Source organism: Lepus europaeus, chromosome 11, assembly GCF_033115175.1.
Source record: "Lepus europaeus isolate LE1 chromosome 11, mLepTim1.pri, whole genome shotgun sequence".
Taxonomy (NCBI): domain Eukaryota; kingdom Metazoa; phylum Chordata; class Mammalia; order Lagomorpha; family Leporidae; genus Lepus; species Lepus europaeus.
The window spans coordinates 51,058,806-51,086,415 of record NC_084837.1 but is presented as its reverse complement, the minus strand read 5'-3'; the positions used below and the strand labels follow the sequence as shown (position 1 = coordinate 51,086,415).

The 27,610-nt window shown below is 44.8% G+C and overlaps 1 protein-coding gene and 1 pseudogene across 1 annotated transcript in view; one reads left to right on the top strand and one right to left on the bottom strand.

The window, feature by feature from the left end:
- Nucleotides 1-1,797: 1,797 nt before the first annotated feature.
- On the bottom strand, nt 1,798-2,240 carry LOC133769447 (large ribosomal subunit protein uL15-like; annotated as a pseudogene).
- A 418-nt stretch (nt 2,241-2,658) lies between these two features.
- Nucleotides 2,659-27,610, top strand: part of RNF212B (ring finger protein 212B) — a 43,594-nt gene continuing 18,642 nt past the window's right edge. The window contains exons 1-3 of the mRNA XM_062205433.1: nt 2,659-2,758; nt 5,503-5,555; nt 6,120-6,194. Of these exons, the coding sequence (XP_062061417.1) occupies nt 2,659-2,758; nt 5,503-5,555; nt 6,120-6,194 (228 nt within the window). The remainder of the gene's footprint in view (nt 2,759-5,502; nt 5,556-6,119; nt 6,195-27,610) is intronic.

Below are 27,610 nucleotides of genomic sequence, written 5' to 3'. Positions count from 1 at the left end.
CTTTGAGCAACAGATCAAAATCTGCAGCTCGTGGCACTGTGAAAGGCCCTTGCATTGGGCTGCTTGTGCAGAAAGTTTTCAACGTAAATCTTGCCTAACTTACTTGACAAAATTGTTAAACTGTGGTGCAAATCAGTTCCCATTCATTTAGCACTTAGTTCTTAAACCACTTAACATTTTTTTAAGGGAGAAGACTTTATGGGAAAAAAGCCCCTTCCGTTTTGATTATTTTTTCAATTTAATTTTAAAGGACATCAAGTAAATAAATATTATATATTTTTTATACTATATTATATTCTTAAATAGCATATTCGGTAAGTTAAACATGATTTCATTAAGCATAAACTGATTAAATTTTATGTATTTTTGATATGTCGATTTTAAAAAAAATTCAACAAAGTCACATTTACTTTGTATTTAACAAATTATATTAAATTACCATGGATAACACAAAGGTCGTTTCACATGGAAACAAGAACTTTGCACAGAGAAATCAAGAGACTTGGTTTCCAGTCCCAGAGTAACCACTAACTAAGGGTGGAACTTTGGACAACTTATTTAATTTCAGTGAACATTAGATACATCTTTGGGAAAATAGAACTGAACAAAACATTATGTGATTTTTCCAAGCCCCTTCATATCTATGATTCTGAGTTTCTGTAGAGTATAATGGAAAGTATATATGACTACTATCACCAACCCTGTTTTCTTTGGATAAAATGTGTCCCAAGTGGCTAATAAGTGATCTTTTATATCTGGTCAAGAAATGAGGGGCCAGCATTGTGGCAAGCTGCCACTGCAATCCTGGTATCCCATCTGGGTGCTAGTTTGAGTCCTGGCTGCTCCCTGCTAACAAGCGTGGGAAAGTGGTGGAAGATGGCCCAAGTGCTTGGGCCCTTGTCAATCATGTGGAAGACCTGGATGAAGTGCCTGGGTATTGGCCTGGCCCAACCCTAGAGGTTGTGGCTATTTGAGGAATAAAAATGATGAAAGAGCTCTCTGTCTTTCCCTCTTTCTCTGTAACTCTGCCTTTCAAATAAATAAATAAAAATAAATGTATTTTTAAAAGATTAATTTATCTTTATTTGAAAGTCAGTTATAGGGGCTGGCACCGTAGCTCACTTGGTTAATCCTCCACCTGTGGCGCTGGCATCCCATATGGATGCCGGGTTCTAGCCCAGCTGCCCCTCTTCTGGTCCAGCTCTCTGCTGTGGCCTGGGAGGGCAGTGGAGGATGGCCCAAGTGCTTGTGTCTTGCACCCACATGGGAGACCAGGAAGAGCGCCTTGCTCCTGGCTTTGGATCAGCACAGCGCCGGTCGTGGCAGCCATTTGGGGGGTGAACCAATGGAAGGAAGACCTTTGTCTCTGTCTCTCTCTCTCTCTCTGTCTCTCTCTGTCTAACTCTGCCTGTCTAATAAAAAAAAAATATTTAAAAAAAGAGAGGCAGAGAGATCTTCCATCTGCTGCTTCACACCCCCCCACCCCCACCCCACAAATGGCCACAACAGCCAGAGCTGGGCCGATCCAGAACCAGGAGCTTCTTCCAGGTCTCCCACATAGGTACAGGGGCCCAAGAACTTGGGCCATCTTCTACTGCTTTCCCAGGCCATAGCAGAGAGCTGGATCAGAAGTTTAACAGCCGAGTCTCAAATTGGTGCCCATGTGGTACCACATTGCAGGCGGTGGCTTTATCTGCTACACCACAGCGCCAGCCCATAAATATTTTTTTTTTAAAGAAATGAATGGTTCTTTTTTTTTTGAAAAGCATTTGCTAGCATTTAATGAACCGTGTGGCTTCAAGCTACCAGGACACAGGCTTCCCCATGCCCTTAATCTTCTCCTTGGCTCTTCTGCTGAAGAATTTGGCCTTCACGATGACAGGCTGCTTTGGGAGTTTTCCCTTTCCCAGAACTTTGTAATAGCCCGACTGCACCACATCAATGATGGGAGCAGCTCCAGTCTTGTTCTTGGCAGCATTTACCGGTGTCTGCTCACTGACCATCGTCCACAACTTATCAAGGTTGACAGTTCGGCAGAAGCCTGCTTCTCTTTAAGTGGTAATGCCTCATACCAGCTTTCCCAAAGTACCCTGGGTGATGTTTATCAAAGTTGATTCTGTGGTGATGCATGTTGCCAGCATTACCTCGGCCTCTTGGGTGCTTCCGGTGTTTGCAGATGCGGCCATGCCTTGGCTCATGTAGCTGCACAGTTTCTGGGTCTTCCTCAGTCTGGATGGCATATTGGCTGCCGAGACAAAAGAGCTGTTTTCATTTTTGAAGATTTTTTTTTTTTCTAGTTAGAAGCTAGTACATGAATTAATCTAGAAAATATGGACAACAGAAAAAGTATAAAGGCAAAACACAGACAGATCCTCATCACTCAGGTCACTGGCCTTTTTAAAAAAATTTTTTACATTTTCATATTACATATATATATGTATATATATATATATATATATATATGGTATAACATAGTCTGCAGATTTTTTTCCCCACTTTATGGATATATGGATTTGTTACAGTCAGTTGGAATACCTACAATGATACATCCTAATGCATTATCAGAAGCTAGGCAAACATTGTTACATAGATTTTGGAACAGCTATAATTATATTATAGCCCAGATTATTCTTACTCTTTCTCTTTATCTGCTCTAGAATGGATTGGTTTCATTGCAACCAGTGTTTCCGAAAAGATGGGGCACATTTCTTTGTCACCAGCTGTGGCCATATTTTCTGTAAAACATGTGTGACTCTGGGTGAGTGGCTTAACTATTTTAAAATTCAGGCAAAAATGTTTTTAGCCTAGATATAATGATGACCCATTTCTTTGTGTGACTTAAGATAAAAATAAGCCAGTAGGCCAGTGGTGGTCTGTATACTTTGAGACTTGATTTTGGAAATTGGAGGAATCCATTAATAAATAATGGTGCTAAATGACTTAGCAAATGATTTAACAGATCTATTACTTGAACAACAAAAGATATTAGTCAATGTTTTGAAGACTGTAGCCTGGAAAACCACAAGGAATCAAGATTGATCAGGGTAAAAAAGGAATAATAGATAGGAATTGGGGAAAATTTGGTTGATATCAGCCATTTGAAGAGGAGTGGTATGGCCTATAAAATCAATTTGGTTAGAAATGATGATGCCTTCGCAGTTTAAAAAGCATTTTCTCTTGTACTAATTTTACATACTCCTCACCACAATCCCAGATGGTAATTATTAGTAGGACCATTTTAGAAATGAAGAGACTGATCTAAAGAGAATAGGTGATTTGACCAGCTGCTTTTTTTTTTAAACATGCTGTTTCTTCCTTCTTTCCTTCCTTCCTTATTTACTTATTTATTTATTTTATTTTATTTGAAAGACAGAGTTACACAGAGAGGTAGAACCAGAGAGAGAGAGAGGTCTTCCATCTGCGGGTTCACTCCCCAAATGACCGCAATGGCCGTAGCTGAGCTGATCAGAAGCCAGGAACCAGGAGCTTCTTCTGGGTGTCCCCCGTGGGTGCAGGGGCCCAAGGACTTGGGCCATCTTCTACTGCTTGCTTTCCCAGGCCACCACAGCAGAGAGCTGGATCGGAAGTGGAGCAGCTGGGACTTGAACCGGTGCCATATGGGATGCTGGCACTGCAGGTGGCGGCTTTAACCCACTGTACCACAGTACTGGCCCCTTGACCAGCTTCTTACAGCTAGTAAATCTTAGAAGACAGTGTTGATTTCAAGGTTGATTGTTTTTCTTTAATGCAGATATAGTTAGAAGGTATGTAAATGCCCAGAAGAGGGATTTAAAGTAGAGTGCTTTTAATCTCAGTAGGGTTTTGAATAATAAACTGGAGTTTACCAAGTGAATACGGCAAGTAAGATCATTCTAGTTTAAGAGAACAGTGTGTATAAAGATATATTATATCGGGCCGGTGCTGTGGCGTAGCAGGTAAAGCCACTGCCTGCAGTGCCGGCATCCCATATGGGCACCAGTTTTGGTCCTGGCTGCTCTACTTCTGATCCAGCTCTCTGCTATGGCCTGGGAAAGCAGTGGAGGATAGCCCAAGTCTTTGGGCCCCTGCACCCACATGGGAGACCCGGAGGAAGCTCCTGGCTCCTGGCTTCGGATCCACGCCATTGTGGCCAATTGGGGAGTGAACCAGCGAATGGAAGACCTCTCTCTCTCTGCCTCTCCATCTCTCTCTGTGTATCTCTGACTTTCAAATAAATAAAATAAATCTTTAAAAAAAGATATATTACATCATAAAAACCACGGTGTCAGTCTTTTTTTTTTAAACTACACATAACTGGAATTGTTGAGAAAAAGAAAAAAAAAGATCTTGGTTCTTCTCTCTTGACTTCTCTCTTCGCTCTCTCTTCTCTCCTCGCTCTCTCTTGCCCACTCTCACTCTCTCTGTGTTCTCTGCTCCTCTTCTCTCTCTCTCTTACTCCCCTCTCTCCTCTCCTCTTTCTCTTTCTCTTTTTCCCTCTTCGTCCCTTCCCTCTGATCTGCTGGGTTTTCCCCAATAAACCCTTTCCCTTAAAAAAAAAAAAAAAAAAAAAGACTGGAATTGTTGGGTATAAAAATAAGGTAAAAAATGACTGGAGAAAGGCAGTGCTAGGTGATAGAAATCTCTATGCACCAGGCTAATAATGAACCTGAATTTTAGCCTATAGGTGATAGACAGCTGTAGTGGTTTTGTTTTTTCTTAAACAAAAGTGATATGTACTTGCTAGCTCATGTGGGAACAGTGGAAGGCAGAGTGGGAAAAAGCTGTGGTCTCCAAGGAAAGGACAGTGAGGTTCGGTAGTCTCAGGAGAAGCTTTTTTGTTCATGTAAGTCTCATGACCCTTTTAAATTGTCTGCTCGTGTAACAAAGCTGTTTACTCTGGTAACAGCAGCTCCGTTTGGAGTGGTTTGTCTCTGTGAAGCATATGCCACTTTTGATGTTTTCTCCTGACATGGCATTTATCTTAGTGACCAGCACCACTACTAAAATTTCACCTTGCAAGGAAAGAGCAAGAACTTTAATTTTTGCTTCTTTCAGGTTGAGTTAATTGGAGAATAAGAGTAGGAGAACTTCAAAGCGAAATCTAGGACCACTAGCAGTGACAACAGGGCAGGAGTGACTGGGAGATTCTTACAGTTCCCAATGTGGGCCTGCTGTCAGGAAGACAAGATAAAAAAAGAGTAACTTAGAATTACCATCACTGATACCCTTATGAATGCACCCTAGTACTCCTGCTGAGGGTTAGAAGAAAGCTGGGAATTTAAAATAGAGAAGGAGATGAGCGGAGGGATGGTGAGAAAGCCTTGCTTTGACATCCTGGTGTGAAAATACTGATTAGAGAACAGAGCTTAAGTTGATGTTCTTTTATAGCATTAATGACATTCTAAACTCAGGAAGAATCCTGTGTTTCTCGCCTTGGTAGCTTGCTTGAGTGATATCATGTACTGTAGGAAAATCTAATCTTATCTCTGTGAAAACCGAACTTTTTTCCCCTTTTTCTTCTAGAAAAATGTGCTGTTTGTGGAACTGCCTGCAAGCATCTAGCTCTTTCTGATAATGTAAGTTTTTCTCTCCCTGTCACAAACCGTCACATTCCATTAGTGACCTGTAGAAAGTACCCACAGAGTACAGATTATCATTTTTTTTAAAGAGTTATTTATTTTACTTGAAAGTCAGATTTACACAGAGAGGAGAGGCAGAGAGAGAGAGATAGAGAGAGAGGTCTTCCATCTGTTGGCTCACTCCCCAATTGGCCACAATGGCCGGAGCTGCACCAATCTGAAGCCGGGAGCCAGGAGCCTCCTCCGGGTCTCCCACATGGGTGCAGGGGCCCAAGGACCTGCGCTATCCTCCACTGCTTTCCCAGGCCACAGCAGAGAACCAGACAGGAAGTGGAGCAGCTAGGACTAGTACTGGCGCCCATATGGGATGCCAGCGCTGCAGGCCAGGGCATCAACCCGCTGAGCCACAGCGCCGACCCCCAGATTATCATTTTTTTAAAAAGAAATTTGCAGATAGAAGTTGTAAAAAGATAAAATTATTACTGTATTTCCTTCAAGGATCAGTGTTTAATTTCGTTCCATTGTGGATATGCTCAACTGTGTGTTTTACTGTCTTCCTAGCTGAAACCTCAGGAGAAAATGTTCTTCAGAAGCCCTGTGGAGACAGCTTTGCAGTATTTTAATCACATCTCTCAGGTATGAGAAAGAAAAAATGATTCTCCCTGTAAATTCTGATTGCATTTTATTCCTTTGTCAAAAGTTCTGTTTAGACTACATTTTTTTTTTAAAGATTTATTTATTTATTTGAGAGGCAGAGTTACAGAGATAGAGAGGGAGAGACGCAGAGAGAACACTTCCATCCTCTGGTTCATTCCCCAAATGGCCACAACGTCCAGAGCTGGGCCAATCCAAAGCCAGGAGCCAGGAGGTTCCTCTGAGTCTCACATGGGAGCAAGGACCCAAGCACCTGGGCCATCTTGCATTGCTTTCCCAAGAGCATTAAAAGAGAGCTGGATTGGAAGAGGAGCAGCCAGGACTTGAACTGGCACCTAAATGGGATGCCAGCACTGAAGGTGGTGGCTTTATCCACTAAGCCACAGCACTGGCCCCTCCACTAAGATTATTTTATCACCTCATGGAGTTCCTATCTTGGCATGTTTCTTGAAACTTTATTACTGTTTCCTTTCTGTACTCCTATTTCCTTTTTTAAGTGTGTATTTATTTATTTTTATTTTTTGAAGGCAGAGCAACAGGCAGAGAGAGGAAGAGAGAAAGAGAGGAGCTGGTCTGTGGGTTCACTCCCCACGTGCCTGCAACAGCCAGGAGTCAGGAACTCCATCAGGGTCTCCCTTGTGGGTGGCAGGGACGCAAGCATTTGAGCCATCATCTGCTGCCTCCCAGGGTGCACGTTAGCAGGAAGCTGGATCAGAAGTGGAGGCAGGACTCAATCCCAGGCACTCCGATATGGGTTGGGAGTGTCCTAAGCAGTGTCTTAATCCATGATACCACAAAACCTGCCCCTGTGTTCTTCTTGTTCTTAGAAAAACATGCCTTTCTTTTCTTTTCTTTTTTCTTTTCTTTTTTTTTTTTTTTTTTTGACAGGCAGAGTGGATAGTGAGAGAGACAGAGAGGAAGGTCTTCCTTTTTGCCATTGGTTCACCCTCTAATGGCCGCTGCGGCTGGTGCATCTCGCTGATCCGAAGCCAGGAGCCAGGTGCTTCTCCTGGTCTCCCATGCGGGTGCAGGGCCCAAGCACTTGGGCCACCCTCCACTGCCTTCCCGGGCCATAGCAGAGAGCTGGCCTGGAAGAGGGGCAACTGGGATAGAATCCGGCACCCCGACCGGGACTAGAACCTGATGTGCCGGCGCCGCAAGGCAGAGGATTAGCCTGTTAAGCCACGGTGCCGGCCTACATGCCTTTCTTAAATGTGAAGATTATGCTTAGTTATTTTTGCTGGGAGATAGAAGATTTAATTTTTCTTCATTGTATTACCCCTTAGTTCTGGCTCTGGAGGTAGATCAAGGGGAATTAAGGCTTTGGCTGCATCCCGTCTTTAGCTGTCTGTTCAGGTCATCATATTTGAGATACTATGTTTAATATTATGAGGAGATAAAAAGCAGGTGGGACTCAAGGAGTAATGTAAGCAAGGTCACACGAACAAGAGAAAGACCAGACCTTTGGTTAATACCTAAGCCCAGGGTTAATGATCACTGGAGAAATTATATGTAGTCTGAATCCTAACCTGCCTAATCATGGGGCCAATTACACATGGTCAAATAATCAAGATAAAATAAATGGAAAGGGTCAGTTAATCATCACTTTAGTAGAGGGCCAGTTTGATGAAGTCAGCAAAGTCTGAAAATGTGTTTTCCCAATCTGTGAAGGTAAATAACAGATCCAAATAATACCTCAATTGCTTCATTCAGGCATCTGCTACAAACTTCCTGAGACAAACCTTTATTGCTTTTCCTATCTCAGACAGTAACCCACCATTCTCTGCTCATTGGCCTGCCTTATTTTTCATCATAGATCATATCTCTAACATTCAAATATTTATCATCTCGACTCCTACACTGGCATATAAGCTCCACGAAGACAGATGTGGATGGCTTTGTCTGTTGTTCTTTTTGAGTAATTCTTTTTTTAATTATTTATTTATTTTCACTTTATTTGAAAGGCAGAGAGATGGACAGAGAGGTCTTCTATCCACTGGCTCACTCCCCAGATGTCTACAACATCAGGGGCTGAGCCAGGCTGAAGCCAGTCCACATGGCTGGCAGCGACCCAACTACTTGAGCCATTATATGCTGCCTCCCAAGATGTGCATTAGCAGGAAGCTGGCTGAGGGCTCGAAGCAGGCACTCTGAGGGGCCTACATTATATAGCATAGTAGATTAAGCCACTGCTTGAGATGCCAGCATCCTGTATCAGAATGCCAGTATGAGTACTGCTACTCTGCTTCCAATCTAGCTTGCTCTAATGCTCCTGGGAGGTAGCAGAAGATGGCTCAAGAACTTGAGCTCCTGCCAGGCATGTGGGAGATCAGATGGAATTTCTGCTTCCTGGCTTTGGCCTGGCCCAGAACTAGCTGTTATGGCCATTTTGAGAGTGAACCAGTGGACAGAAGATATCTCTCTATCTTTTCCTCTGTCTCTCATCTATTTCCCTCTCTGTCACTCTATGTTTCAAATATATAAATAAATCCTAAAAAAAAAAAAAGTGGTGTTGAACAGACACTCATATGGAATACAGGCATCCCAAATAGCAACTTAACTGTTGTACCACACACACACCTATAGATAGTTCTTGATATGTAGTGGACACTCAAAGCATTGTTGAATGAATGAATGAACGGAAAGTCACTCTAAGTATCTATTTGTGCTTTAACTAGTCCTCATCCTTAATCTCTGTAATGACTTGACAGGGGCATTTTAATTCTGTATTTTATGTCAACAGTTGATCAAGCTGCTCACTTTGAATTATTTACTCACCTCTAGATATTTTTTTTAAGATTTATTTATATATTTGGGTTTTTTTTGTTTTTTTTTGGTTTTTTTTTGTTTGTTTTTTGTTTGTTTGTTTTTTGACAGGCAGAGTGGACAGTGAGAGAGAGAGACAGAGAGAAAGGTCTTCCTTTTGCCGTTGGTTCACCCTCCAATGGCCGCCGCGGTTGGCGCGCTGCGGCCGGCGCACCGCGCTGATCCGATGGCAGGAGCCAGGTGCTTCTCCTGGTCTCCCATGGGGTGCAGGGCCCAAGCACTTGGGCCATCCTCCACTGCCTTCCCTGGCCACAGCAGAGAGCTGGCCTGGAAGAGGGGCAACCGGGACAGGATCGGTGCCCCGACCGGGACTAGAACCCGGTGTGCCGGCGCCGCAAGGCGGAGGATTAGCCTAGTGAGCCGCGGCGCCGGCCAGATTTATTTATATATTTGAAAGGCAGAGTTACAGAGAGTCAGCGACAGAGAGAGAGAAAGAGAGAGAAGGGAGGGAAGGAGGGAAGGAGGGAGGGAGAAGTCTTCACTTGCTGGTCTACTCCCCAAATGGCAATGGCAAGAGCTGGGCTGATCTGAAACCTGGAGCTTCTTCTAGATCTCCCACACAGGTTCAGGGGCCAAGAACTTGGGCCATCGTCTGTTGTTTTCCCAGGCCATAGCAGAGAGCTGGATCAGAAGCAGAGCAGCCGGGATGCGAATTGGCATACTTATGGGGATGCAGGTGGAGGCCTTACCCTCTACGCCACAGTGCTGGCCCCTATGGTTTTTTTTTTTTTTTTTTAAGATTTATTTATTTATTTGAAAGAGTTACACAGAGAGAGGAGAGGCAGAGAGAGAGAGAGAGAGTGAGAAGTCTTCTATTCGATGCTTCACTCCCCAATTGGCCGTAGCAGCTGGAGCTACGCCGATCCGAAGCCAGGAGCTAGTAACTTCCTCAAGGTCTCCCATGTGGGTATAGGGGCCCAAGGACTTGGGCCATCTTCCACTGCTTTCCCAGGCTACAGCAGAGAGCTAGAACGAAAGTGGAGCAGCTGGGATTAGAATCGGCGCCCATATGGGACGCTGGCACTGCAGGCCAGGGCGTTAACCCGCTGTACCACAGCGCCGGCCCCCCTACAGTTTTTTTTATAAGGAGTTGGAGAGCTCCATTTGGACTTACTAGCTTTCTTCTATTCCTGGGTTATATAGACTGCATCCACACCCACTACTAATCATCTTTCAAATGTATGGCAGTAATTGTTAATTCTTTGGTAATAGCCTTCCGATTCCCATAGGCAGAGTTTTGCTTTGCTCTTTGTACTCCTATCCCATGTTGCTTTTAACTGCAAAATAACTAACTCTGGAAAAGTGATTTATTTATTGTTCATATGGCTGTTTCTCTTACTGAGCCAGGAACCTTTCAAAAGCAGATATCGCCAGCGCTGTGGCTCAATAGGCTAATCCTCCGCCTGCGGCACCAGTACTCCAGGTTCTAGTCCCGGTTGGGGCGCCAGATTCTGACCCAGTTGCCCCTCTTCCAGTCCAGTTCTCTGCTGTGGCCCGGGAGTGCAGAGGAGGATGGCCCAAGTGCTTGGGCCCTGCACCCCATGGGAGACCAGGAGAAGCACCTGGCTCTTGGCTTCGGATCAGCATGGTGTGGTGGTGCTGGCCACAGCGCGCCGGCCACAGCGGCCATTTGGAGGGTGAACCAATGGTAAAGGAAGACCTTTCTCCCTGTCTCTCTCTCACTGTCCACTCTGCCTGTCAAAAATAAATAAATAAATAAATAAATAAATAAATAAAAAATTTAAAAAAAAAAAGCAGATATCATCTTTGCGCCATCCAATGTCTAATTGGGTATCTGGCCCAAATTAGGTATATAAGAAATGTTTGTTAAGTGAATGGCTGCATGTTAAGACTGGCTAAGAGGGAAAGTTTTCAGTGTAAGATCAGGAAAAAAAAAAACAAAACACCTTGATTATAAGGGTGCTAGTGGGTCATGGTAAGGAGTTTAGATTTGTTGAAGAGTCTCACACAGGAAATAGCATTATCTGGTATTTGATTTTATAGGAGAATCTGGCTGCTGTGTGGAGAATGAACCATAGAGAGATTAAGAGAAGAAGCAGAGAGCATAGTTAGGAGGCCATGGGAAAAATCTAAGCAGGATTGCCCTGGTTAAAATAGTGGCAGTAGAAATGGAGCAAGGTAGTTAAATTTGAGAGATGTTTTCCAGGAAGAACTAGTAGCACTTTCTTTTGATTTGGATGTGGGAGATGAGAAAAAGAGAGAACTCAAGGAAGAGCCCTGGCTTTTTGTCTTGAACAACTGAGTAGAATGATTACATCCTTTACCAAGCAAGACTAAAAAGACTGTTTTGAGGGCAAATAACATTTTGAACACGCTGGGTTTTAGATGCCTGTTAGAAATCCAGGCGGAGAGGTCATGAAGGCAGACAGATTTACCATTCTGGAGCTCAGGGCATTGGTCAAGATTTGAAGTATAAGTGTGGAATTTGTCAGGCTATGGGTAGTAGTTAAAGCTTTGTGAGTAGGTGATATCACAATATCTAGCAATTAGGTGGGGGGAAGAGAAGTTAGCAAAGAGCTGCAATCAGTGGGGTGAAAACAGAGTGTGCTATCACAGAAGCCGAGAAAGGACAATGTTTCAAGAAGGAAGAACTAATCAGGAGGTCAGACCCTGTTGAGAGTGAAGCAAGATGAGGACAAAGCAAGGTTCATTGGATTTGGCAACAGGAGGATTGTTGCTGACCTGGAATTAGCAGCGTGAGCATTGTTGTTGATCCTCAGAAGAGCACATTGAGTAGAATCTCAAGAGAGAAACCTACATTGGAGTGCACTGGTGGGTATTTTTCTACACTTGATCTATTTTTTATTTTTTTATTTGAAAGAACTACACAGAGAGAGGAAAGGCAGAGAGGAGAGGCAGAGAGGGAGAGAGAGAGAGAGAGAGAGAGGTCCTCCATCCAATGGTTCACTCCCCAATTGGCCGCAATGGCCGGAGCTGCACCGATCTGAAGCCAGGAGCCAGGAGCTTCCTCTGGGTCTCCCACGTGGGTGCAGGGGCCCAAGGACTTGGGCCATCTTCTACTGCTATCCCAGGCCATAGCAGAGAGTTGGATTGGAAGTGGAGCAGCTGGGACTAGAACCGGCGCCCACATGGGAGGCCGGCACTTCAGGCCAGGGCATTAACCCGCTGTGCCACAGCACCAGCCCCTTTGGTCTACTTCTTGGCCTAAGATTTTCTATAACCCCTGCAGTCTGGCTTCAGACTGGCTCACTATAACTGCTCTTGCAAAGGACATCAATACCATTCCTGTTATCAAATCCAATGGAAATTTGTTTTTTGTTTTTTTTTTTTTAAGATTTTATTATTTATTTGAGAGGTAGAGTTACAGATGGAAAGAGAGACCTTCCATCCAATGGTTCACTCCTCAGATGACTGCAATGGCTGGATCTGGGCTGATCCGAAAGCAGGAGCCAAGAACTTCATTTAGGTCTCCCACATGAGTACAGAGGCCCAAGCACTTGGGCCATCTTCTACAGCTTTCCCAGGCTATGGTCTGGGAAAGCAGTAGAGGACGGCTCAAGTCCTTGGGCTCCTGCACCTGCGTGGGAAAACCTGAAGACACTCCTGGCTCCTGGCTTTGGATAGGTGTAACTCCAACTGTTGTGGCCATCTGGAGAGTGAACCAGAGGATGGAAGATATCTCTCTCTCTCTCTCTCTCTGCCTCTGCCTCTGCCTCTCTCTAACTCTGCCTTTCAAATAAAATAAATAAATCTTAAAAAAAAAATATTGAAGAAGAGGAGCAGCTGGGACACAAACTGATACCCATATGGGATGCCAGTGCAGCAAGTGGAGGTGTAGTCCACTACACCACAGCACCAGCCCTGATAATTTGTTTTTTGTTCTTATCATATTTGGTCTCTCAGGAACATTCCACTGTCTTGTCCTTGAAACCTTCTTTCTTTGGCTATCATAATCAACTTCAATTTTCTTCTTGGGCTCTTCTTCCTCTGTCCATCTCTTAAGTATTTATGTTTCTCAGAGTTTTATTCTGATTGCTTGTCTTTTTTTTTTTTTTAAGATTTATTTATTTATTTGTAAGGCAGAGTTACAGAGAGGCGGGGAGATAAAGGTCTTCCATCTGCTGGTTCGCTGCCCAGATTATCACAGCTGCACCGATCTGAATCCAGGAGCCAGGAGCTTCTTTAGGGTCTCCCACGTAGGTGCAGGAGCCCAAGGACTTGAGCCATCTTCTACTGCTTTCCCAGGCCATAGCAGAGAACTCGATTGGAAGTGGAACAGCTGGGACTTGAACTGGTGCCCATATGGGATGCTGGCACTGCAGGCAGCGACTTACTTGCTACACTAGAGGACTGGCCCCCCTGCTTGCTTTTCTTACTTTGTATACCTTCATGCGTAATCTCATCTACCCCTGTGGCTTTGGTTATCATTGACATGGATGACTTCCATCTCTTATTTCCAGTAACATCTCAGCTTACATGTGACCTCAGAGGAGCCTTCTCTAACCACTGTATCTAAGTTCAGTGTCCCCTTTATTCTCTGTCAGGAGAGAGAGAGGGAGAGGGAGAGGGAGAGGGAGAGGGAGAGGGAAAGGGAGAGAGAGAGAGAGAGAGAGAGAGAGAGAGAGAGAGGTAGTTCTCCCATCTGCTATTTTACTGCCCAGATGCCTGCGATCTACTTATCCCACGTGGGTGGCAGAAACCCAATTACTGGAGCCATCATCTTCTGCTTCCCGGTGTGCACGTTAGCAGGAGGCTGGAATCATGAGCAGAGGCAGGACTTGAACTGAGGCACTCTGATATGGGATGTAGGTGCCCCAAATCACATCTTAACCAGCTAGGCTAAACACTTGCCTCAATAAATACTTTTTGAAAAAATGAGTAAAATAATCCTCCCTACCGAGGTTTTCCATCAATGCATATAAAATTTTATAAAGTGGCAATTGGAATAGAAATCTCAAAACCAAACCCGTCTGCCAGTTTGTAATTTGACTTTTTTGAACTAGTTATAATTCTCTCATATGTGATATGAAGTAGTGACACTCATCCTACTTCTTGTAAAGATCTACTGAAGTAATGTTCGTGAAACCATTCTGAAAGCTATATTTTATTAAAGAGTAATGTGGAAAACTTTTATATGAAAGATCATGTAAAAAGAAGCTTGTAGTTTTTAAATTGTTTTCAGAGGAAAGTATACAATACCTCATTTACTTTTAAAAATGGATTTATTGAAATATACTTTTTTGAAGTTTATTTATGGGGCCAGTGTTGCAGAATAGTGGATAAGGCTGCCCCTTGCAATGCTGGCATCCATATATGGATGCCAGTCTGTGTCCCAGCTACTCCACTTCTGATCCAGCTCTCTGACTAATGGCCTGGGAAAAGCAGTGGGAGATGGCCCAAGTGTTTGGGGCCCTGCCACCCACATAGGAGAACCTAGAAGAAGCTCCTGGGCTCCCAGCTTTGGCTGCCCAATCCTGGCTGTTGTGGCCATCTGGAGAATGAACCAGTGGAGCTCTGTGTCCCTCCCTCTCTCTGTAAGTCTGACTTTCAAACAAATAAATCTTTTTAAAAAAAAGTATACTTATTTTTTTATTTGAAAGGCAAAGGGACAGAGAGCAAGAGAGAAAGACAAACAGATATCCATCTTCCATTTGCTAGGTCACTCCACAAATGCCTACAACAGCCAGAGCTAGGCCAGGCTGAAGCCAGGAGCCTGGAACACCATCAGGGTCTCCCACATGGGTGACAGGAGCTCAAGTACTTGAGCCAATCTCTGCTACCTCCCAGAGTGCACCGTGCACATGAACAGAAGGCTGAAGCAGTACTCAATCCCAGGCACTCCAGTGTGTGTGGATGTCTGAAGCAGCATCTTAACTCACTGTGCCACAGTGCTTGTCCCTTAAAATGTACTTTACATACAATAAAAGACACCCTCTTGGGGCTGGCATTGTAGTGTAGTGGGTAAAGCCACCACCTGCAGTGCTGGTATCACTTATGGGCGCCGATTGAGTCCTGGTTGCTCCACTTCTGATCCAGCTCTCTGCTATGGCCTGGGAAAGCAGTGGAAGATGGCCCAAGTCCTTGGGCCCCTGCACTTGCATGGGAGACCCAGAAGAGGCTCCTGGCTCCTAGCTTCAGATCGGCGCAGCTCCAGCCTTTGCGGCTATCTGGGGAGTAAAACAGTAGATGGAAGACCTCTCTCTCTCTCTCTCTGTCTGCCTCTGCCTGTCTGTAATTCTGCCTTGCAAATATATAAATCTTAAAAAAATGAAAAAGAATTTGGAGGGGCCAGCACTGTGGCATAGCGGGTAAAGCCGCTGACTGCAGTGCCAGCATCCCACACGGGCACTGGTTCAAGTCCCAGCTGCTCCACTTCTGATCCAGCTCTCTGTTATGGCCTGGGAAAGCAGTGGAACATGGCCCAATTGCTTGGGCCCCTGCACCCACGTGGGAAACCCGGAAGAAGCTCCTGGCTCCTGGCTTCAGATAGGCCCAGCTCTGGCTGTTGCAGCCTTCTGGGGAGTGAACCAGTGAATAGAAGACCTCTCTGTGTGTTTCTCGCTCTGCCTCTCTGTAACTCTGCCTTGCAAATAAATAAATAAATCTTAAATAAATAAATACATAAAAACAAAAATTTGTGGTTAAAAAAATTGAACAAGATAGTGAATGATGCTTTTTTTTTTTTTTTTTTTTTTTTTGACAGGCAGAGTGGATAGTGAGAGAGAGAGAGAGACAGAGAGAAAGGTCTTCCTTTTTGCCGTTGGTTCACCCTCCAATGGCCGCTGTGGCCGGCGCATCTCACTGATCCGAAGCCAGGAGCCAGGTGCTTCTCCTGGTCTTCCATGCGGGTGCAGGGCCCAAGCACTTGGGCCATCCTCCACTGCCTTCCCGGGCCATAGCAGAGAGCTGGCCTGGAAGAGGGGCAACCGGGATAGAATCCGGCACCCCGACCAGGACTAGAACCCGGTGTGCTGGCGCCGCAAGGCGGAGGATTAGCCTGTTAAGCCACGGCACCGGCCAATGATGCTTTTTAAAAAGTTTTTTTTTTTTAATTTATTTATTTGAAATACAGAGTGATAGAGGAAGAGATAGAAAAAGGTCTTTCATTTATGAGATCACTCCCCAACTGCTGCAACACCTAGGCTTGAGCCAGGCTGTAGCCAGGAGCCAGGAAGCTGGATTGGAAACAGAGGAGTCAGGACTGGAACCTACCACTCCAATATGAGATGTCGGCATCCTAAGCAACATCTCACCTGGAACACCCAAAACTTACCCTTTAGTCCTCCTATTGCCTTTTTTTTTTTTTTAATTATTTTTTAAAAAAAATATTTATTTTAATTGAAAGAGTTACACAGAGAAGGAGAGACAGAGAGAGAGAGAGAGAGAGAGATGTTCCAACCGCTGGCTCACTCCCCAATTGGCTGCAACGGCCAGAGCAGCACCAACCTAAAGCCAGGAGCCTCTTCTGGATCTCCCACACGGGTGCAGGGGCCCAAGGGCTTGGGCCACCTTCTGCTGCTTTCCCAGGCCATAGCAGAGAGCTGGATAGGAAGTGGAGCAGCTGGGACTAGAATTGGTGCCCATGTGGGATGCTGGCACTGTTGGCGACAGCTTTACCTGCTATGCCACAGCACCGGCTTGCCTTTTTTTTTTTTTTTTAAGATTTATTTATTTATTTGAAAGAGCTACAGAGAGAGAAAGAGAGAGAGAGAGAGAGAGAATTTTTTCATCCCTTGGTTCACTCCCTAAAAGACCTCAATGACCAGGGCTGGGCCATGCCAAAGCCCAGACCCTAGAGCTTCATCCAGGTCTCTCATGTCTGGCAGGGGCCCAGGCACTTGGGCCATCTTCTACTGCCTTCCCAGGTGCATTCATGGGGAACTGGCACTCAAACCAGCACCCATATGGGATCCTGGTGCCCCAAGCGGCAGCCCAACCCACTGTGCCACAATGCTGTCCCCTTAAAACAACTTTTTCAAAACCCCTGGGTTGGGCCAGCATTGTAGTTAAGTTGCTGCTTGCAGCACTGGCATCCCGTTCAAGACCTGCTGCTCTGCTTCCAATCCAGTCCCCTGCTAATGCACCTGGGAAGGTAGCAGGAGATATCCCAAGTGCCTGGGCCCCTGCCACTCATGTAGAAGATCCAGATGGAGTTCCTGACTTCTGGATTCAGCCTAAGCCAGTCTTGGCTGTTGTAGCCATTTGGGGAGTGAGCCAGCTTATGAGAGGTCTCTGTGTGTGTCTCTCTCTGTCTGTCTCTGACTTTCTAGAAAATAAATAAATAAATCTTTGGGAGGGGGGAGCTACCTTTGATAGTTTCCTGTCACTGTGGTTTCAGATGTCCTCAGGGTGATACATAGGTCTAGTTCTTCCTGACCTCACAAGCCTCAGCTACAACAGCTACCTCATATCCCATGTACCAACACAAGTTATTAAGTGGGTTATTTATTACCTAACCTATTAGACAGATTTAAATCCTTTCAGTTCTTTTACAGACCATATAGGTTATTCTTTATTTTTAAAAACATTATTTATTTGAAAGGCAGAGGCACAGAAAGAGTACAAGGGAGAAAGAGTAGGCTTCCATCTGCTGGTTCACTCCCCAAGTGGCTGCGGTGGCTGGGGCAGGTCCAGGCCCAAGCCAGGAAGCTGGAACTCCCTCCAGGTCTCCCACGTGAGCAGCAGGTCTCTCCTGCTATACTGTCATGAGCCACCAGAGTACAGACCCCTTACTGTGGATCTTGGCATTTCCAGTTCCTGTACCTGATACAGAATGTTCAGTAAACACTTGCAAAGTGAAAGATGAATAATGTTTATGCTATTTATTATGTCCTTTGCCCCTTGTGAGGTATTTGCTGATACCAACCAGTTCTCTTGACACCAGATAGGTGTCCAACAGTTTAATTCAATTCTGATACTCAACCCCTAGAGTTATCCTCAAACCCTACAGGTTTAAGGGTTCAATCCCACAAACTGCTCCCATTTTGGATGCCATTCCTGAATAAGGTACCAAGGCAATCCACATTCTAGCCCAGCTGACTACAGATTCAGAAGTTTCTGTGCCTCTCCCCCCAGCTTTGGTAATTAGTTAGGATGACTCACAGAACTCAAGGAAGCACTTTAGTTACAATACTAGTTTATTATAAAGAATACAACAGCTTGGGAACAGCCAGGTGGAAGAGGTGCATAGGGCAGGGTAGGGGGTGGGTACCTACCATCCATACCCACTCCAGGTACACCTCCCTCCCAGCCCCTGATGTGTTCACCAGTTTAGAAACTTTCTAAACTCCTTTGTTTGGTGGGCATGATAAATTAAATGATTAGCAGTTGGTGACTGAACTGGATGTGGAATGGAAAGAGAAGTTGGAACTGAAAGTTCCAAACCTCTACTCAGTGGTTGGTTTCTCTGGCTAGCCCCCATCTTGAAGCCCTCTAGAAGCCCACCAAAAAACACAAACTCAGGAGTGGATGAAGGGGCTTGTTCTCCTCAGGGGGCTGTCTACATTCACATATGGATGTGAACTCTATCTATCAATCTCTCTCTTTTTTGAAGACTTATTTATTTATTTATTTATTTGAAAGGCAGAGTTACAGAGAGGCAGAGAGAGAGAGAGAAAGGTTTTCCATTTGCTGTTTCACTCTCCAAATTGCTGCAATGGCTGGAGCTGGACTGATCCAAAGCAAAGAGCCAGGAGCTTCTTTTGGGTCTCCCACATGGGTACAAGGGCCCAAACACTTGGGCCATCTTCCACTGCTTTCTCAGGCCATAGCAGAGAGCTGGATTGGAAATGGAGCAGTCGGGACGTGAACTGGCGCCCATATGGGATGCCAGCACTGCAGGTGGCAGCTTTACCTGCTATATCACAGTGCTGCCCCCCCTCCATCTCTTTAAATAAATTCCCCCATTCTTGCATTTTATCTATGTCTATGCTTTGAATTCTTATGTCACATGGAGGCAAGAATTTTATTTCAACCCAGCTGGGGACACCATTCTCCCCACAAGATGGGCAGAGCCAGGACTTGAATCCAGGCACTCAGCGTGGGATGAGGGCATCCCAAGCTACATGTTATCTACTGCGCCAAATGCCTGCCACTTAAATTTCTGTTAAAAATGTTTCTTGTCATTTTTAAAATTATTTTTGGAAAAAAGGTATATATTTGTTCATAGTCTGGATTTCTTAAAAAAGAATTATTTATTTATTTATTTGAAAGGCAGAGTTAGAGAGAGAGAAAATCTTCATTCATTGGTTCACTCCCCAAATGGCCGCAACAGCCAGGGCTGGGCCCATCTGAAACCAGGAGCCAGGGACTTCTTCTGGGTCTCCCACATGGATGCAGGGGCATAGGCATTTGGGCCATCCTCTGCTGCCTTCCCAGGCACATTATAGGGAGCTATATAGAAGTGGAGCCACCGGTTCTCGAACCAGCACCCATAGGGATGCTGGCGCTGCAGGTGGTGGCTTTACTTGCTGCACCACAGTGCTGGCCCCCATAGTGTCAGTTTGGTTTGTTACACCTTTGGAGTCATTTAATATTCTCCTCTGTCCTCTACTTCCCATAAATTGGTAGGTAGATTTAAGCTTAATCATCATCATTTGGGGGCCGCTGTTCACTTGGCTAATCCTCTGCATGCGGCACCGGCACCCCGGGTTCTAGTCCCGGTTGGGGTGCCGGATTCTGTCCCGGTTGCTCCTCTTCCAGTCCAGCTCTCTGCTGTGGCCCGGGAAGGCAATGGAGGATGGCCCAAGTGCTTGGGTCCCTGCACCTGCATGGGAGACCAGGAGGAAACACCTGGCTCCTGGCTTCGGATCAGCGCAGTGCCGGCCGTGGCGGCCATTTGGGGGGTGAACCAGTGGAAGGAAGATCTTTCTCTCTGTCTCTCTCACTGTCTGACTCTGCCTGTCAAATAAAAATAAATAAATAAAAATCATCATCATTTGATGACTTAGGGGAAGGTGGGGCAGTACTACTTCATAGCAGTGTTTATTCCACCAAGAGGTATATGTAATGGTCTGTTTTTCATTTTATGTGCTGGTAGCCATTGATGAACTTTGCAGAGCTCCATGAATTCATTTAGAAGTTGCAAATTTCTGATACTCTAATTCTGTAAATTTCTTTTTTACTTTTTAAGAGTTGGAATACTTCTTTTTTTTTTTTTTTTTTTGGACAGACAGAGTGGATAGTGAGAGAGAGAGACAGAGAGAAAGGTCTTCTTTTTTGCCGTTGGTTCACCCTCCAATGGCCGCTGCGGCCAGCGCATCGCGCTGATCCGAAGCCAGGAGCCAGGTGCTTCTCCTGGTCTCCCATGCGGGTACAGGGCCCAAGCACTTGGGCCATCCTCCACTGCCTTCCCGGGCCATAGCAGAGAGCTGGCCTGGAAGAGGGGCAACCGGGATAGAATCCGGCGCCCTGACCGGGACTAGAACCCAGTGTGCCGGCGCCACAAGGCGGAGGATTAGCCTGTTAAGCCACGGCGCCAGCCTAGAGTTGGAATACTTCTAAAGAGAAATTTTTCTTTTAGTAAACAATAGAGCTATAGTTTAAAACCTATAGATATTGTGGAATGAAGGAATCAGTTTCACAAAAGATGGGTAAGTCAGACTAATAAGTGAGTATCATAAGGAGATGTGGAAATTATCAAAATCTTTCAAGTAAGTTTCTTTTTTGAAAAATTATTTATTGGGGCTGGCGCTGTGGCATAGCAGGTAAAGCTACCGCCTGCAGTGCCAGCATCCCATATGCGCACTGGTTCGAGTCCCAGCTATTCCACTTCCTATCCAGCTCTCTGCTATGGCCTGGGAAAGCAGCAGAAGATGGACCAAGCCCTTAGGCCCCTGCACCTATGTGGGAGACCCGGAAGAAGCTCCTGGCTTCAGATCAGCTCAGCTCAGCTCTGACCGTTGTGGCCAATTGTGGAGTGAACCCGCAGATGGAAGACCTCTCTCTCTCTCTCTTTCTCTCTCTCTCTCTCTGTAACTCTGACTTTCAAAAAATAAATCTTTAAAAAAATTATTTATTTATTTGTTCAAAAGGCAGAGTGACACAGAGAGGAAAAGATCTTGCATCTGCTGGCTCACTCTGCAGATGCCTGCAACAGTTAGTGCTAGACCAGCCTGAAGCCCAGGGCCAGGTGCTCTATCTGGGTCTCCCAGATGGGTGGCAGGTACGCAAGCACTTGGACCATGACCCACCACTTTCCCAGACACATTAGCAGAAAGCTGGATCAGAAGCAGAGCAGCTAGGACTTGAACCAACACTCTGATATGGGATACTGTTATTACAAATGGTAGCTTAACCCATCATGCCACAACACTGGCTCAAGTAAATTTCTAAAATGTAGTGACTCCTTTACAAATATTCAAAACTTTAAAATTGTATGCGAAAATAAATTTTAAACTAAATAAAAACTATGATATTTAAAAATAAAAATTAGAGAAGTCATTTAGTACAAAAAGGATAAGTGTAATATTTCCAAAGCATGTATTATTTTTATTTATTTATTTTTAGCTTTTATTTATTTGAAAGGCAGAGAGACAAAATTAGAGACAGAGAGAAAGATCTTCATCCAGCAGTTCACTCCCCAGATGCCTGTAATAGCCAGGACTGAGCCAGACCAGAACCAAGAGCTAGGAACTCAATCCAGGTTTCCCTGCAAGGGTGGCAGGGACCCAAGTACGTGAGCCATCACCTGCTGCCTCCCAGGATGCATTAGCAGGAAGCTGGAATCAAAAGCAGAACTGGGACTTGAACCCTGGTACATTGATATTGGATATGGGCATCCTAAGCAGTGTCTTAACCACTGTGCCAAATTCCTGCCCTCATATTTTACTTTTATAAACAGACAAAAACCTTTTGTGGTTTTTTTAAAGATTTATTTTTATTTGTAAGGCAGAGTTACATAGAGGCAGAGGGAGAGAGGGAGAGGTCGAGAGGTCTTCCATCCGCTGGTTCACTTCCAAGATGGCCACAGCAGCTGGAGCTGAGCCGATCTGAAGTTAAGAGCCAGGAGCTTCTTCTGGGTCTCCCATGTAGGCACAGGGGCCCAAGGATTTGGGCCATCCTTCGTTGTTTTTCTAGGCCATAGCAGAGAGATGGACAGGAAGTGGAGCAGCCGGGATTTGAACCAGCATCCATATGGGATGCCAGGACTGCAGGCAGTGGCCTTGCCCGCTATGCCACAGCGCTGGTCCCAGCCTTTTGTTTTTAATAACCCGTGTTGGGGCCGGCGCCGTGGCTCAATAGGCTAATCCTCTGCCTATGGCGCCGGCACCCCGGGTTCTAGTCCTGGTCGGGGCGCTGGATTCTGTCCCAGTTGCTCCTCTTCCAGTCCAGCTCTCTGCTGTGGCCCGGGAGTGTAGTGGAAGATGGCCCATGTCCTTGGGCCCTGCACCCGCATGGGAGACCAGGAGAAGCACCTGGCTCCTGGCTTCGGATCAGTGTGGTGCGCTGGTCGCAGCGGCCATTGGGGGTGAACCAATGGAAAAGGAAGACCTTTCTCTCTGTCTCTCTCTCTCACTGTCCACTCTGCCTGTCAAAAAATAAATAAATAAATAAAAATAACCGCTGTTGGATCAAAATATCTTAGGTAGCTATGGTTTGAATGTGGTTGATCCCACAAAAGGTTCATGTGTGTGAGGCCTGATCCTCAATGTGGCAGTGTTGAGGTGGTGGGACCTTGAGGTGGGACTTAATGCAAGATAATTAAGTCTTTGGGGGTGCTGTGCCCAGAAGGGATCGGTGTAGTTCTCCTGGGTCCCCAGTTAATTCCTGTGATTGTGGGTGGTTCTGAAAACAGCAAGCCTAACCCAAATTGTTCTGGCTTTGCCATGTGATCCCCCCTCACATGTATTCTCACCTGGATGCCACCTGTCATGGGATTCGGCCAAGGGCCCTTCACTAGAGGACTTTCAGCGTCCAAACCTGTGAGCTACAAAAATCTCTTTAAGTATCCGCTTCAGGTATTTTGCTTGAGCAACAAGAAATGGACTGAGGCATAGGGTTCATCATAGTAACCTTCTGAGTTCTCCCTTTGCTCCCATTACTTTGCCTCTCTCAGTATCTTTCATGGATTTCTTCAACCTCTTCTTGGACCTAATTCAGAACTGAAGTTTTAAAATACTTCAGTAAGTATGTTCCATGCGTTAAATAAAATTTATAGGAGGCCATTGGTTTGGACTAAGGTCCTGCACTAGGCCCGACAGAGTGATCCAAAATGGGGTTTTTCATACTGAAATTCTGTGCCACTAAGCTGAAACTAAGCTGTTTATCTGATCTTCCAAGAAATCAGGAGAAAGAGATAATCACCAGATCCCTAAACAGACCACTGGTAGGTGACATGATAAGGAGGTCTCCTGTGTTTTAACCTTTACTAGGAAAGTAACTTTGAAATGACCAATCTGCCTTTTGTTCTCTTTTTCTTTTTTCTTTCACCTTTTTCTGCCTATAAAACCAACTTCCTCAGCTCATATCATCAGAACATTCATTCTGTGTTTTCTTTTTTTTTTTTCTTTTTTTTTTTTTTTTTTTGACAGGCAGAGTGGATAGTGAGAGAGAGAGACAGAGAGAAAGGTCTTCCTTTTTGCTGTTGGTTCACTCTCCAATGGCCACCGCGGCCGGCGCACCGCGCTGATCCAAAGCCAGGAGCCAGGTGCTTCTCCTGGTCACCCATGGGGTGCAGGGCCCAAGCACTTGGGCCATCCTCCACTGCCTTCCTGGGCCACAGCAGAGATCTGGCCTGGAAGAGGAGCAACCGGGACAGAATCCGGCGCCCTGACCGGGACTAGAACCCGGTGTGCCAGCGCCGCTTGGCGGAGGATTAGCCTGTTGAGCCACAGTGCCGGCCTCATTCTGTGTTTTAGAATGAGATACTGCCTGATTCTAGAACCACAAATACAGTACCTCATAAAGAATACTTTTGGAGACCCTCCCCCCAGTGAATTTCTGAAACTGTGGATGATATCGAACAAATATATTGTTTTCTCCTATAATACATGCCTTTGATAAAGTTTATAAATTAAACACAGAGTAGCAACACACTAGCTGCAGAACTAGCACAACTTTCTTTTAACTTGTTCACAATCTCATGGAAGATTCTTTTTGTTTTTCAGTGGCTCTTAGCAACCTCAACAGTTGATTCATTTTCTTTCCTTATTGAGAGCTTCTACCTTTTCACTCAAAGGAAGCACTTACAGCTTCTCATTGGCACATCTGAATTGCCAGCATCTCAGCACTTGCACTTTGGGGCCATCATTAAGTAAATAAGGGTTTCTCAAACATGGCGCAAGGGTGTGGGGTTGTGGTACAGTGGGTTAAGTGGCTGCACGCAATGTCCAAATCCCATACGAGAGTGGTGTTCCAACCCAGCTTCCTTCTAACATGCCTGGGAGGCAGCGGGTGATGGCCCAAGTACTTGGGCTTCTGCTACTCATGTAGAAGACCTATGGAGTTCCTGGCTCCTGGCGTTAGGCTGCCAGCCCTGGATGTTGTAGGCTGCAGATGCAAGATCTCTCCCTCTCTCTGTTCCCTGCCTTTCAAATAAATAAATCTTAAAAATAAAATAAACCCACAACACTATAGTATTGCAACAGTCCATCTGGAGATATTTTCATGCTGCTGTTGAATATGGGTACCTGAAACTGTGGAGAAGTCAAACTGTGGATAAGGTGCTTAGGGGAGATGAGGGGGTGGGGAACCACTGTTCAAAGTCAGTTAAGATCTTTAAATCTGTTGTAATTTTGTCTCTTGGTACATGCACTCAATTCTGAAATTAGTAGGACTCCAAAGCCTAAAGATGACAATATTCTTATCTGGCCCTAGTGTGAAGATAAATGAAGAGAATCTGGACCTAGCAGTAGGTGGTTTCATATACAGTATACACTATTTAACACGTTACATTGTCAAGATGATGTTCAGTGTTATCAACAGAACAGCTTTTATCGTCTACTCTGAGTTGTTGTATTAAAATAATTACTCCCTCTTAAAAATGCAAGTGAGCAAAACTTATCTTTTATCTTTCTTTGGGAAAATATCAGCCAATCTTTTCCTGATGCTGAAGGATTTTAATGATTGCTAACTATTGGGATATTTTTCAAATACTGAGGTACATTAATGAGTTAAGTTTTAGAACCTTCTCCAATGGACTTATTTGAAATAGGTTAAACCTTTGAACCCTCACATCAGACAGAAATCACTTGTTCCCCTCTAACACATTTTGGTGGTTATTTTCTTTTTTATTTTTTTAAAGATTTATTTATTTATTTGAAAGAGTTACACAGAGAGAGGAGAGGCAGAGAGAGAGAGAGAGAGAGAGAGAGAGAGAGAGAGAGAGGTCTTCCATCCGATGGTTCACTCCCCAAGTGGCAGCAATGGCCGGAGCTGCACCGATCCAAAGCCAGGAGCCAGAAGCTTCTTCTGGGTCACCCACGTGGGTGCAGGGGCCCAAGGACTTGGGCCATCTTCTACTGCTTTCCCAGGTCATAGCAGAGAGCTGGACAGGAAGTGGAGCAGCCGGGTCTCAAACTGGCACCCATATGGGATGCCAGCGCTTCAGACCAGGGCGTTAACCCACTGTGCCACAGCGCCGGCCCTGGTGGTTATTTTCTAGATTGGTCTTTCTTATTTTAGGGGTGGTCAGATCTGAAGTTTGAGTTTCAGTGTTTTGGGGTGTGGGCAAAGTAGGCCTGATTAGGCTTAGTTGAAAGCGCCACCACTAGTCTAGTTTCCCTGGAGTTCCACAGTGGGCTCTGACCTGTATGCACATGACCTTTGGGAGGTGTTACTAGTCTAGGGGAGAACTTGGGCTATCTTTTCTTTTAAGATGTATTTATTTGAAAGCCAGGGAAACAGAGAAAGAGAGAAAGAGAGATCTTCCATGTGCTGGTTCACTTCCTAAATGGCCATAATAGCCAGGACTGGGCCAGATTGAAGCCAGCAACCAGGAACTCCATCCAGGTCTCCAATATGAGTGTCAAGAATTGAAATACTTGGGCCATCATCCACTGCTTCCCAGGCACATTAGCAGGGAGTAATTAGTGGAGTAGCTGGGACTTAAACAGATACTCCAGTATGGGATATAGGCATCCCAAGTGGCAGTTTAACCTGCTATGCCACGGTGTCCATCCTAGAACTTGATATCTGATAGTAAACACGTGGATCCCAAGGGTAGGATTAGGATGTTTGGGATACTGTGTCTTGGCTGTTAATCTGTTTATAGTAGCTATTGTTCCCCAGCACTGCCCCCTACCTGGGATTCTGAGTGACTTTTTCTGTTTTTTGACTGTTCAAATTTTCTAAAATAAACATGTTTCATTTTTATTAAAAATAGCTCTTTTTCTTGGAAAAATAGACTACAATAAATTGTTGTCTATAGAATTAATTTAGGTTGCTTTTAAGTAGAAATGAAAGTGCCTAAAGAATATATACATTCGTAAGTACATTTGATAGTGGGGCAAAAGCAACTTATAAATTAGATGAGAACCAAAAAATTACAAAAAGAATACTGAGATCTAGGGAAGGATCCCAGTCAAAAGGTTTGCAGGGTAAGCAGGGAGGAAACAGATGAGACACAAATACTGCTGTGCGCTCAGAAGTGGAGCCTGACAAAGCTAAAATACTTTCTAAATATTAACTTCTGGTCGTGCTCAGCAATTCCATGATAGTCACATTAATGTAGCGATTGGTAAAGTGACAGAAAAGATAAAATTATGTGCCCATACCTAGAATAAAATTCAGGAATAGGTCATTTCTGTCTGTACCTCTTTGTCCTTTACTATAGAAGCACAAGTCACCTGCAAAAGACTGTGTCTTAGAGAAAGTAAATTGGTCACCTGTGTTCTGTAATAGCCAGGAATGTGGAAGCTGGGTCCATGAATAGACAAACTAACCAATTCTGAGCTTGAAAGATAGGTTTTTTTGGGTATCACTCTTCTTGCTCAGGATGCAAGAGTGTATGTTTAAAGGGCTGCTCGAAAGAACGGGCCATCAAGGAGGGAGGCGCCTTTCTCTGAAGGGAGGAAGGAACCTCCACTGTGACACGGCCTTGACTAAACAAGTTCAGAGTTGGTGAACTCAAGGGGCTTCCATAGCCTGGACAGCTCATGGCAAGAGCCTCAGGTGATTACTGACGTCATAAATAAGAGTGCCAATTGTTAAATCAACAACGGGAGTCACTGGGCACATGCTCCCCACGTAGGATCTCTGTCCTTAATGTGTTTTACTATGAGAGTTAAAGATAACACTACTAGTCGAACAATACTCTGTATCTTGTGCGGTTGTGTGAGTGCAGTCTGTTGAAATCTTTGCTTGGTATATACTAAGTTGATCTTCTGTATATAAAGATAATTGAAAATGAAACTTGATGAAGGGTGGGATGGGAGAGGGAGTGGGAGATGGGAGGGCTGCGGGAGGGAGGGAGTTTGGGGGGGGGAGCCACAACAATGCAAAATTTGCACTTTGTAAATTCACATTTATTAAATTTAAAAGAATGGGAAAAAATTAAAAAATAAAAATAAACACAGCTCTCAGTCCACACTCATCTCAAGCCTCTAAGGCTCCACTGAAAGCAGACAGTCCACTTAATATAGAGCCATAGT